General features: G+C 43.0%; 1 protein-coding gene across 1 annotated transcript in view; it reads right to left on the bottom strand.

The window, feature by feature from the left end:
* The window catches only part of Myo3b (myosin IIIB), a 340,938-nt gene extending 334,761 nt beyond the window's left edge, over positions 1–6,177 (bottom strand). Inside the window, exons 1-5 of the mRNA XM_034495370.3 lie at positions 6,100–6,177; positions 5,727–5,915; positions 3,481–3,584; positions 1,331–1,471; positions 888–1,071 (exon numbers count right to left, since the gene is read on the bottom strand). Of these exons, the coding sequence (XP_034351261.3) occupies positions 888–1,071; positions 1,331–1,471; positions 3,481–3,584; positions 5,727–5,915; positions 6,100–6,177 (696 nt within the window). The remainder of the gene's footprint in view (positions 1–887; positions 1,072–1,330; positions 1,472–3,480; positions 3,585–5,726; positions 5,916–6,099) is intronic.
* Positions 6,178–13,917: the final 7,740 nt, after the last annotated feature.

Here is a 13,917-nt window from a genome sequence, read left to right as displayed (position 1 = left end):
CAAGTGTGCACCACCACATTGGATTATACGATATATGAAAGCCATCATTGTCACGTACTCAAAGTACCCAAGAGCGGCTCCTCTGATCCCAGTATCAACCTTTGGCTATTATAAGCAATGACATTCCCTTACAATAATTTTCCTTTAACTGTATTATTATAAATTTTTTTATTGAAAAATATCTGAACTTTGATAGCTTGAAGGGGCCCACGCAAGATACAGCTTCACTGTGCAGACCAAGGCAGAGCTTGGTAACCTCAACGCTTTAAAATAAAATGTCACCTCGGATGATTGAATATCATGAGGCTGGTTCATTTTGTAACTTACAGAGAGAACAGGGAATGGAATATAGCATTCTTCCCAAGAGAATAATTTTTAAAAGCCCAAGGCATTAAAGCTTAAACAGCAAATAAAACAGACAAGAAACCAAAGTCCAAGGGAGTTTGGGTTTTTGTTTGGTTTGGTTTGGTTTGGTTTGGTTTGGTTTGGTTTGGTTTGGTTTGGTTTGGTTTTGGTTTTTTAAGACAAGGTTTCTCTAACATAGCCCTGCTGATCCTGAAACTTGCTTTGTAGACCAGGCTAGCCTTGAACTCAGAGATCTGCCTGCCTCCACTGCCAACCCCACCCCTCACCTTCCCACCTCCCACCTACCCACCCCCACACCTCCTTGTGTTGGGATTAAAGCTCTGCTCCACTATGTCCGGCAAGTCCAGGAATGTTTTAATTCCAAGTCAAGTCCTTTCCTTCAGAGGTGCTGACAAACCAGGATTTATTTTGAGGTTTCCTGCCAATGTTCATGAAAATTATCACTAAAATCAGAAAAAGGAATCACAAGCTAATTGTGTCCAAAACACTAGCTGGTCATTACAACACTCTCTGTTACTCACACTGACAGGGTCCAGAATCTTCACGGCAGCCAGACTCCCATCTCTCTTGTTGGCTACCTTGTAGACCTTGCCATAAGTGCCTTTGCCAATAGTCTCTATAATCTCCCAGGTGTCCATGGGGTCTGGAAGAGATTCCAGTCCAAGCATCGTGGGGTTATAGTGAAATAATCCGTATAGGTGTTTCCTGTTGAGAAATTGTATCATGAGCAGTGGATCGCTGGATTAAAGGTAATGGGTTTCTAAAGTGATTCCTTTTTAATCAGTAGCCTTGTTACTTCTTCTTTGTTTCCTCCTGTGTTTTCAGTGAAGGAAACGAATTCAAAGCATCCACAAGAAATGGTAATAGAAGACAGAGTGGAGACATAGCAGGATTCTGATGCATCCTAAAAACACAAATGTAAAGGATTATGTAGGCGCTGTGAGAGGAAGGGGAGGTGTCAGACCGGAGACACTGGCTCTGTTTGCTCATCTGGAATTGCTTGGTGAAGAGAGGCGGCTGCTGCCAGAGAAAGTAGCGGAAAGACCCCAAGTCTAAGTGCTTGTCCCCATTTACAGTGACCTTGACCAGGGTTCCCAAATGATCCCTGGAAAGAAATCCGCACACTCGGTGTACAAGGTCAAAGGTGCACATACCAGATGCTGGTCTGTGCACGGAACCCACAGTCTTAGAGCTCTTTAAGGAGGAGCCAAGCCTGTGCCCCATCCACACAGTGATGTGTGCAGGTCACACCAAGGTGCTGACTGGAGCTACAGGCTCACTGCTTTGATTCAAAGCAAAGATTTGTAGAGTTTAATTTCAGTAAGGCAGAGTCCTTTTACTACAAAGTCCTGATGCTGTGAGAAAGCCCACTCTGGGCCAGGTGACCTCAGGCTGAGAGGACAGTTTTAACCTGGGTTTGCTTCTAGACCCCACAAAAAGAACCCAGGTTAACTGGCAAGAGCCATGGCACCAAATCCCCACCTCAAACTTCAGCCTTGTGAATATTCTAGTTTGCACTTCTCTTTTCTAGATAATTCTCCCAAAGCAAGGAAAGCTCTGTGATTTGGCACAATAATAAATTGTTTTTCCTTTTGCCTAATTGAGAATATTTTCAAAACTATTAAAGCTGATCACAATGACACACTCCTATACTCAGGCCCTCAGGAGGCTGAGGGAGAAGGTCTGCCATGATGAATTCAATCCTGAGCTATACAGCAAGTTCCAGGCTAGCCTAAGCACGTGTGTGTGTGTGTGTGTGTGTGTGTGTGTGTGTGTGTGTGTGTGTGTGCATATCACATATGTATCTGTAATAGTTGATTTTGATGGTCAATTTGATAGGGCTTGGAAATATTTCTCTAGGGGGTAGATGCAACGGGGGTGGGGTGGCTGGTGCAAGAGTAAGGTTAAGATGTGTCCAAACCCTAAAAATCTCATCTTGAGACCCCCAAGAATAAGGATGGCTTCCCTCCCTGCTCCTGGCTTGTGTGCCCCAGGGGCAGACCCCTCAAGCCTGGTGGCCGAATTACAGGTTTAACTTCTTCTCTCCCTAAAAACAAGACTGGCAAGCACCTGGAATTCCTCCTCATGTAAACTGAAACATCCCCCTACTCACTCCCCGAGGCTTATATAGCCCTTATTACCCCCGAAAAAAAGGAGAGCTGTAGCATTGAAAACCACGGCTCAGAGAAGGCTTCTCCTCACTCCTTCCTCAGAGAAAGCTTCTTCCTCGATCCCCACTTCCACCCTTCCCCCCCCCCCCCACCACCACCACCAGCACTCAAGACAACCAAGTTACTGCAAACCGGCCCAGCCACAACAAGCTTCCCCTCCTTTTATTCTGGCCTGGAGCACAACAGTACCCAAACACCCTGAAAGCAGAAGCTGAGCCGGCTGCACCTAGGTGTATCTGAGGGTGTTTCCAGAGGGTTTAACTGAGCAGAAAAGATTCGTTGTAACTGTGAGTGGCACCATCCCATAGGCTGAGGTCCTGAACTGAAAGAAAAGGAGAGAGGTGCCTGAGCCAGCAGTGCTCAGCTTCCTGACTGGGGTGGATGCAGGGTGCTAGCTCACTGCATCCAGAGGCTGAGGTCCCTGACTTCCCTGTCACAGAGGGCTGAACTCCAGCCTAGACCCTTACACAAAACCAACCCTTCCCTCCTCGGGTATTTTGTCACAACAAGAGGAACTAACTAACGCAAAAACCATGAAAACAAAAAAATAAAACCCCTCAGAAAATCAAACCAGTCGTGTTCTTCCGTGAGCCTGCAGCCGTGAGCCTGCAGCCAGCCCAGCCTAGAGGGCCTGGCCAAGCCAGACATTCAGCTGTTGAGGAGGTCCAACCTTTGAGTGCTGCTTTCAAGGTCCTGGGGAGTTACAACCTCTCTACTCACCAGCACTTCAAAAGTCAGGCTTTCCTGGCTCTACATTCACAGCGTTCATGGCATCTCCACACCTTCTGGGCTGTTAGTTATAAAGACTTCCATATTGTTCCCCTTTCCCACTTGAACATCTTTAAAAGACACTTGATAGCACTTCCTTCAAGTGCAGAAAACAGTGTGGTTCACTGATATCAACATGAACTGACTATAGTAGAAGCAAAATAGAATGACTCACGTCCAGCCAGGTTCGGCTGCCCCTGGGCTCCAGGGTGATCTTTTATCAACCTGAGAATCACCCGAGGATGAGGAGGAGCTAAGGGCTGGCATGGCCTTCCCTTCCTGTCATCAGAACTGAAGGAGAATTAGTTATCGAAGGAGTAACTGCCTCACTAGGACTCCTGTTCTTTGCCCCAAGCCCCTTGTGTTGCTGTTCTTGTCACTGTGGCAAACATCTGGGAAACAGAAACATCTCGTTCAAGTGGTACAGTCGGTGAGGCAGAGCAGGCAGGATGGTGAAGACAGGCGTTCAAGGCACCGCCACATTGCCAGTAGCAGATGTAACCAGATGACTGGGGATCTGAACAGGGTGGGTTGTGACCCTGTCAGTGACCCCCTCCCTCCACCTAGGCCCATCTGCAAAGGTTCCACAAGCTCTTCCAAAGGGCACCACTGGATGGTGGCCAAGTAAGGGGACACTCCACATCCAAGCCACAACTCCTAGCATCTTGACCCCTGAAAGCGTTCTATAGCTGGGCTTCCACGAGAGCAGGAAAGAAGACAAGCTGGGCTTGGCTAGCCAGGCTGAGGAGACATCTAGAGCGCATTCTAGCAGCCGTTTGTTATCCACATGTACAGAATTATCTTCCCACTTCCGTTAGCCAAACCTAGGAACTCTCACAGACACGTGTCGAGGGTTTGCCTCCTGAGTGGTTCTAGATCCTGGCAAGCTGCCCGTCAGTATTACATCACTGGTAGGCCACTGGGCGGGGCTCTGTGCCAAACAAAAGGAGCACATGTGCTGCACCCCGGCATGCATCCTCACCGCTCTCTCTGCTTCCTGCCAGCGACAGCTTGCCCAGCTGCCTCATGCTCCTGCTACCTTGGCTTCCCTGACAGGGTACACTGTACCCACAAACTCTGACCAAAATTAACCTCCATCCTTAAGTGGCATTTGTCATGTGTTTGTCACAGCAGAAGACAGGTTACTAGTGCCTGACTTTACCACTGTCACAGCTGAAGGCCCATGCTTGGCAAACATCACCACAGGCCTTGCCCTCTCCCCTTCTTTCTTCCTTGTTAAACCATTAGATTACATCCCCTAAGCCAGCCATTCCAATTACTGACTTTGGCATCTATGTGGTGGGTAAATTGAGGCAGGCAGCCATTTGGGGAGGGAGTGTCAGTGCTTATAGCCACTGATTGGGGGTGGATCCAGATACCTACAAGGGCTGCTGCCAATGGCAGCCAGCGATTAGAAAAGTTTCTCAGTAGACTTTTCTCTGAGGGAACAAAGCTGAACTTACTGGGGCTGACACTCCCTGAGGAGAGCAGTAAAATTATGAACTCTTTTTAACTGCTTGGGGCCGTTAAGAAAGGGAGAGAGAGAGAGAGAGAGAGAGAGAGAGAGAGAGAGAGAGAGAGAGAGAATGAAGCAAAAGGCAGAGTCCAATAACTTTATACACACAAATATATACATACATGCATACAGACCTATAGACAGACATACACACTCACACAGAATGGTTAGAGCAAAGCTTCAGCAAGCAGGCTCCAAGCAGTTCACATATATACATACATACATACATACACACACACACACAATTGATGGATGGAGCAAGCTCCAACACACACCCAGACAAGCTTTACATATATGCATACATACATGCATGCAGTTGATGGGTGGAAGGAACAATGTCCCAACCCCCATACTTTCTCCAATAGCTGATATAGCCCAGCAAAATCTTTCAAGCAGTATAAAATCACAATGTGATAAAGTTCTAGTTTTCTTCTAGTAAATGATTATGAAAAAACAGTGTGTTCCCCAGAACCTTTACAAGAATATGTAGTACAGGTAAAGGAAATAAAATTATTCCCAAAAACCCATACATTTGTAACTAAGCAACTTGTTATAGATTAACAAAGGGTAGGCAAGCAAGGTAGTTTTTCCAGCCAGTTTCTCTTCCTGGCAGGCAGCAATTTGCGGTTAAAAAAAAAAAAAAGAAAAAGAAAGAAAGAAAGAGAGAAAGAAAGAAAGAAAGAGAGAAAGAAAGAAAGGAAGAAGAGTAATTATCTTAATTATTATTTATCTTGTAAGAATCTTAAAAGAATCACAAATATAAACTTTTATATAAAAATTGTCAAAGCTACCTCAGAATGCATATTTACCCATCAGCAATTCTTAATAAATCATATCAGGAAGCTGAGGGCAAAAAATGGGTATAAGAAACCAATCAACACCAGTCCAGCCTCAGTGAGAGTCACGTCAGCCAGCGCTGCCATTGTTCTTGTTCCCTGACCATCAAAGGTCCCCAGCTCAACTATCAAGAGTGTGCCTTTCTGAATTTCAAATTGTTTCCAAAGATTTTCTACATCAGAGCCAGTAGTGAAAACATTTCGACCTATCCTCACCAAAGGGGCAGTGGTCATTGCTGACAATCTATGTCTCCATGCCTGAAAGAGATCAAGCATTATTGTGAGTGCCAGAAATACTGCCCAGTGAGGAACTGGAAGCCCCCTTAGGGTTTTCATACAATTCTTAAGGGGGATGTGAGGGCAGCAAGCAGAGCACAACTCTGTAACAACAGGAAGTCCTCAGGACACATGGTCCTCTGGGTCATGCCACACTGAGGCTCACCCATGTGGCTGTGGTAACCAGTGGACTGCATTCCGTGAGTTCTAAAGCCATGTGTTGTTTGTGTCGTTCCTCCTGCATGGCCCTTGGCATAGCCACTAAGGTCTGTTCCCTTATTTGGCCACTTCCTTATGCTGGTCTAAAACACCAAGGTCCAGCTATCAAAACACCAAGGCCCAGCAATCAAAATTCATTGTTTGGCTACATTGGCTGCCATGCCCAATCATCCTAGCATAGACTTCTCCTTTGTCTCCTTAAAAATCCCTCCTGCAAAGCCACCTGCTGCTGTCTTTGCCCCATCCAGAGGCAGTCCTCTGTTTGCCCCTTCTGGGTAAATAAAATCTTTTGCTGAGAATTTGGTGTCTGGGTGTGGTTCTGTGCTGACTCCAAGGCCCCTACAAAATGACCTGTATCCTCATCATCAGAAAACCTGTACCCAGGCTCAGTCTGGGTTCATCAGGACTCTGGGCAAACTCTGAGAACTTTCCTGCCCCTCCCCTGACCAGCAAAGAGATTCAGCTAAGGCCGCAGCTCTTCGCCTCAGCCTTTCCACCTGCATCACAGAGTGGATGTAATTACCTACATTATGTTCCCACGCCATTCACAGAGCTGCTGCCTGGATTGGAAGATAGCAGAGTGCAGTAAGCATAGGGAGCACTCAGGAGCACCAAGGAGCACTACTCAGCCTCACCAGAGCACAGTGAAATCTGCCTCAGACCCACCAAGGTTTAGGGAAAACATTTTGTTTTACTTCATTTTCAGTTACAAACTGAATGAGTTTTTCTCCGTTTGGTTATTAATTTCAGACATGGATAGAATTCCAAGTTTGGACAATACTGCCAGAGAATGTGGCAGCAGGAGTGTCATAGGCCCCTGGACTTTAGCACAACTGACACCATGTTAGAGGCAATGCTCTGACCTTAACACTCAGCACATAGGCCCCACCATCTGCCAAAATGGAAACAAAGACCTAATCTACCAAAGACCTAGTCCATAATTTTAGGAAGATCCCTAAATGTACTAACCTTGCTTTTCGGCTTTTGTAGTTCTGCTTCTTAGTAACTAAAGTGTGACAACCAGGATGTGATTTTTGTGCATGAAAGACAAAGAGCTGTAAGACTTGGGGCTGCAAGATTTGGGCAAGTTCCCTATGCAGCAAGAAAGACTTCCTTTTTGGCTTTAACATGGTGTTAAACATGGCTTGCCTCAAAACAGCAGAGGACCACAGAGACTGTCAGATCTAGGAGATGCTGAGGTAAAAGAATCTACAGAGAAGCTTTGCAGCTCAGACTAAAGAGGGCAGGGAACCAGTGCTTGCCTGCATCTTCTGTGGTAGCCTATAAGGTGATCAACCATCTTGTGTTGCTGGAACTGTCTGTCTTATTACCTACCGGAAGTCCTGCAGTTTGGAAAATATCTCAGAGCAAGCACTTTTTCTCACCAGCTTCTGGAGCCTTCCAAGGACATGAACAGTAGTAATCAGACATGATTCATAATCAGGGGACTAACAGGAAACCACCTGTTGAACTCAACACCTCACTGCCATGATAGCTCAACTGTGGCACCCTCTCCAGTTAATATTTTGAAGTCTCAACCCTCAGCATCTCAGGACATGACTGTATTGGATTGTATATTGCAGAGCCTTTATACAGCTAACTAAGAGAAAATGAGATCAGATGGGGATGTGGGGACTGCATTGTGACTTGTGTCTGTATAAGAACAGTAGATTCAGTCTCAGACACTTGCGGACACAGCAAGGCATCCATGCACACCCAGGAAAGAAAATGACCCTGTTCACACCTTGACCCAGCTTCCAGAACACAGCACATGGTCAAACTGAACTCCGCTGTTTGAGCCACCCACTCAGTCTGTGGTCCTTAGTTTGAGCAGCCTTTGTGAAGGAATGTGTCCTATTTTACAGAAGAAATTGAAGCCCAGAGTGGTGACCCGGCTGTTCAAGGGCAATGCGGAAGTCAACCCAAGTTTGCTTTGGTCCAGTCCTGTGACCTTTGCTCCACAAACTGAATGGGATCAGACAGTTAACAATGACCTGTTTTTTTCTGACCTACTATCCAAGTATTGAAAAGTTCTGTGAGGAAAATAACTCTCCCAATCCCAGGAGACTCAGTGCCCATACTCCTAAAAACAGAAAAGAGGATTCCCCAAAACAAGCCCAACTCTTCCAAAGAGCAAATCATTTCCAGTAAATACTGATGACAGAATCGGGAAGCTGATCACCCAGGTTCTCCTGGCCTGTCCATCAAGTATTTCTGGACATTCTCAGACAAGGTTAAATAAAAGAGTGATAAGACAAGCCATTGGCCTGTCCTCACTCTTTAAAATCAATATGACTCTGTAAACACTCTGGCAATTGATTAAACATCAACCAAGCAGTAGCTGTTTCTAAGCCTTGAAATGAAGACAGTGATCTGGTCCGGGGAAGCAGCCGGAATAGCCCTTCCAACAGCCCAACAGCCACTTGGGTTAGTCGTGGGGGCATTATGGGCTATGCTTGCCTGTGCTGGGGCATGGAAAAATCACAATCTACCCTCACAGATAACACAGAAAAATCCAGAAGTAGTTTGTAGTGTCCAGGATGATGCTTTGAAGCTCAGGACACCGTAAAGAGGCATCTAGACCTCCTACAGTTCTTCACGTGTCTATACATGAAATGAAGAGAGTAAACTCTCTAAGCTTGACACTGCAGGCAATGCCAGCTCCACTCATTGAAAGTGCTATGTCTGTCAAGAACGATGCAGATGGTGACCCTCATCCATGCAGGAAGTTTGCAAGCCGCTCAGAAACCCTGTGTGCTTGGATGGGGCTCTGCACTACTCCCAAGGGAAGAACTAATGCTACGTCAGTCAACACCACAAGTGGAGTTCTCATCTATGCCATACTTTGGGAGCAAAATTCTCACGTGCCCCCCTCTCCCATATTCCTGTGTTTTCTGAACCCTTCCTCTACCAGGAATAGACAAGTCAGTAACAAGGCAAAGGATCTCCCCTCAGAAGGGCATTTCTGTTTAGAAAGTGAGAGCTATGCAGATAGTAACTCAGAATGAACATTCTCCTATCTGCCCACAAATCATCAGCCTAATGTCTGGGAAACACAGTTTTCTCATTGCCTAAATCCCTTCTAGACAGATAGATATTAATTTAGTGAGAGGCTTCTCTAATGCTGTACCATGGAAATTCAAAACAACACCCGCCCCCAGCTTCCTTTTTTTTTCTTTATATAAAATGAACTCCTGATAGGCAGAGCTGTATGTCCAGTATTTGAGACAACAACTCTCCCCTCCCCCTCACACACACACATGCATATACACACACAGGATTATGGCTTATTATTTTCTAAGACTTTCTTATATGTAGTACTGTGTTACATAAGGACATTTTCATACAAATACATACTGTATTTTGAGCACATCCCCTCTTCTCAATTCCCCTTTGTGCCCTCTGTTCCCCAGGAAACTCTGCTGCCACTTTCATGTCATATGTACGCACATCATTTTATTTATTACATAAAATCCAGTGTGACCAATAATCTTGGTTATCAATTTGACACTCTGGGTCAACTGAAGAATTGTCTCCATCTGATTAGCCTGTGGGCACATTTTCTTGTACACTAATTCATATAGGATGGCCCAGCCCATTGTGGGCGGTACAGTCCCTAGGCAGATGGGCCCGGGCTGTATAAAAAAGAAAGCTGATATGAGCCTGGGAGAAAGAAAGCCAATAAGCAGCATTCTCCCATGGTTTCTACTTCAAGCTTCAGCCCTGAGTTCCTGCCTTGGCTTCCCTTGATGATGGGTTGTCACCTGTAGGATAAGACAAGCCTTTCCTCCCCTTTTGCTCATTACTTTTCTCACAGAGACTGGGAATCTGAATAGAGCATCCAGCAACTACAAATGAGAAAAAGCATGGTATTTGTCTGAGATGCTTTGCTTTGTATGACTATCTCCAGTTACACACATTTTTTAAAATGCAAACCCCATTACTTTGCTCTTTATGAGTAAACATTTTCCTTATCTACACGCAGATATTTTCTTTATCCATTGCTCTGTTTTGGGACACCATGGTTGGTTCCCTAACTTAGCTACTGAATGATGCTGTGATAAACATTGATGAGTGAGTGATCTGGAACATGTTGACTTAGACCTTAAGGTAAGTACCCAGGGTCGGTAGACCTGGGTCACAGGGTAGATTTATTTTTAGTTTTTTTAAAAATTTTATATATATATTATATATATTATATATATATATAATTTATATATACATATATATATATATATGTATATATATTTCCATAGTAGCTAGGTTAGTTTATACACCTCCCAGTAATATGTAAGGGTTCCCTTTTGTCCACATTCTTGCTAGCCTGTATTGTTTCCCTTTTAAAAAAAAAAAAAAATCTATTACTGAACCGAGGATAACTGACAATGGTAGGATTCAGTTGTCTTAGAAGGGGCAAAGCCACCACAATTTTATCTTTTTGTATCTTTCCAGGCAAACTAGAACTCGAATTTTTGTTTTCAAAAGAGATACGCTAAAATAATTAATTAGTTAATTAATTAAAAGTTTTAAGACAGGATTTCTTTGTGTAGCCCTGGCTGTCTTGGAACTCACTCTGTAGACCAGGCTGGCCTTGTACTCACAGAGATCCACCTGGCTCTGCCTCTCAAGCACTGAAATTACAACATAACAGCATTCAGAGTTTCTAAACTGTCATCACTAAAGATGTCCTGTATTTCATTAAAATGTCTAAGATGTGCTTGATGGCATATTAATCTTAGCCACCTGGAAATCTGAGGCAGGCAAATCCTATTTAGGTATAACCTAGGTACAAACTGGTTTCAAAGCCAGTTTGTGAAAATAATTGAAAACCTATCTTAAAAAATTTTTAAATTCAATAAGACAAGGCAAATAGGGAAGGAAAACTGTGGTTGAAATGTATTGTATGAGCAAAGAATCTATTTTTAATAAAAAAAAAACAATTTTTAAAAATCTATTACAACTTTATTATAAGGACCTTACAAATAAAAAAGCATCACACACACACACACACACACACACACACACACACACACACACACACACAAGTGAAATTAACCAGTCCCACAGTTTAAACATCTTAATGAACTTCTATAAGATAAGTGTGTGGCAGTGTGTGTGGGTGGATGTGGGTATGTGTGTGGGGATGGGAACATGAAAGCAGAGATCATCACGTGCCCTGGAACTGGAGTTACAGGTGGTCGTGAGTCACCACATGGGTGATGGGACCTGAGCTTCAATCCTTTGCAAGAGCAGTAAGTGCCCTTATCCACTGAGCCATCTCTCCCACCATGTTATCTGTTTTCTCCGTGACTGTCATCCTGACACAGGTAAGATGGACTTTCAGTGTAGTTTTGCATTGATGACTATCGAGGTTGAATGGCTTTTCGTGTTCATTTACCATTTGTCTTTCTTCTTTTGAGATCTGTTGAGGGATTTTTTGTTATTGTTTTTTTGGGTTTTGATTTTGTTGTTGAGTTACCTCTCTGTATAGTCTAGATATTAACCCGCCATCATATATATGTATAGCTAACAAAGATTTTCTTCCATTCTGTAGGCTGTCTCTTTACTCAATTAATTGTTTCCACTACACAAAGGCTTTTAGGTTTCATGAGGTCCCATAAAGTAGATTGTTGGCCATATTTCCTGAACAACTTTTTAATTTCCTTTTCTTCTGCTATAGTACTCTGTAAGACATTAAACATTACATTAAAAATGAGTGGACACCTTTGCCTCTTTCCTGGCTTTAGTGGAAATATATTTGAGTTCTTCTCATTTAGTATAATATTGACTATGGATTTGTCATTTATGACCTTTATTTTTTGTTGTTTTTTTTTAAATTCCTTGTATCTTCAGAACCTTGATAATTATTTTAACACAGATTTTGTCTAAAAGTTTTTTGGGGTAGGCTGGAAAGATGGCTCAGTGGCTAAGAACACTGGCTGCTCTTCCAGTAGACCCAGATTCAATTCCCAGCACCCACATGATGGTTCATAATAACAGTAACTCCAGTCTAAGGAGATCTGATGCTGTCTTCTGGTCTCTGCAGGCACCAGGAACCCAAGTAGTGCACAGACATACAGGCAGGCAAAACAGCCATAATTCAGAAAATAGTACAGTAAATATTTGTAAACCTTTTTAAATTTTTGTTGAGATGACCATGTGATTTCTGTCCTGAGTCCACATATGTAATATATTACACTTATTGATTTGTGTATATCAAACTATCTTTGAATTTCTGAAAAGAAGCCAACTTGGTCACACCTTATTATACACTTTCTTAAATTTCATATGCAAATAATTTACTGAGAATATTTTTTCTCTATGCTAATAAAGAAGACTGAAGAACATACAGTTTTTTTCATTCGTTATTATATTTTTGTCTGTTTTGGTATTAGGGTAGTATTGGATTCATAAAAAGAATTTGTCAGCCTTCCTTTTTTTTATTTATGTGAAATAGCTTGGATTAGTTCTCCTTTTAAGTCAACAGTGAATCTGTCTTGTCCTGGGCAGATAGATAGATAGATAGATAGATAGATAGATAGATAGATAGATAGATAGATAATATTTCCATCTTAGGAATCTGTTTAAATTGTTTATTTTTATATTTGGTACATTGTATACACTTAGAAAATTTTTTAACATTTTCTACTATAGTATGTCTAAGTTTTTAAAGTACATCTTGATGGTTTTTCTGAGTTTCATCATCACCCGTTGTAATGCCTCACTTCGCGTGTGTGGTGAGGCATGCACAAAACTGCGCATGTGCATGTGAAGCCACAAGAGGATAATGGGTGTCTCACTCTATCATAACTTTCCACATTATTACCTCGAGATAGAGTCTCTCACTAAACCAGAAGCTTGCTGGTTCAGCAAAGCTGGCTGGCCAGTGAAATCTCAGGATCTGCCCATCTCTGCTCCCCTATGCTGGGGTTACAGGCACACGCAAGCCATGCCTGGCTTTTTACATGGATACTGGGGATTCGAATCCAGGTCTTCATATGTGCACCATAAGCACCGTCTTCCACAAAGCCATCTCCCCAGCTCCAATGACGCCACTTAAATCTCTGATCTTATTAATTTGAGTCTTCTCTTTACTTTGGCCAAAGGTTTATCAGTCTTGTTTACCTTTTCAAAGAGCCAAGTCTCCCTTTCTTTCATTGGTTCTTTGCGTGATGTTATATTGTCTATTTCTCTTTCTTTGAGCTCTGCCTTGATCTTTATTGTTTGTCTGTCTACTAATTTCGAGGTTTGCCTTGTTTATCAAGTCCCTAAGGTAAGCCATTAAATTGTTGTTAACCTGAGTTCTCTCTGGTATTATAATATAGGAATATGTAAGATTATTTTTCACTCCCAGTGCTGATTTCTCTGTATCACATAGGTTTAGAATGTTGTAGTTCCTTTTACAATTTCCTGCCTCATTTCTTCAACGATACATTCATCATTCAGTAGTGCATTGTTTAATTTCTATGCATTTGTGTATAGTCGGCAGTTTCTCTAGCTGTTGATTTTAAGTGTTATTCCACTGTGATCAGCTAGAATATAAAAAAAACTTCAGTTAACCTATGTTAGTGAGGATTTAATTTGTGCCCTATTGTACCATCTATTTTACAGAAAAGGCCTGTTGGTGAGGACAGCTGCCTGTCGATAGCCTTCTGTTGACAAGAACAAACACACTGACATCATTGATGTGACAGCTGCCTGAGATGAGCAGCAAGGAGGCTGATCTTGGGAAAACAGGAGCTCTCAGCTCACAGGAGGAGCAGTG

The sequence above is a fragment of the Arvicanthis niloticus genome, chromosome 2, assembly GCF_011762505.2.
Source record: "Arvicanthis niloticus isolate mArvNil1 chromosome 2, mArvNil1.pat.X, whole genome shotgun sequence".
Taxonomy (NCBI): Eukaryota; Metazoa; Chordata; class Mammalia; order Rodentia; family Muridae; genus Arvicanthis; species Arvicanthis niloticus.
The sequence above is the reverse complement of the archived record's forward strand: the minus strand, read 5'-3'. Positions and strand labels throughout refer to the sequence as shown.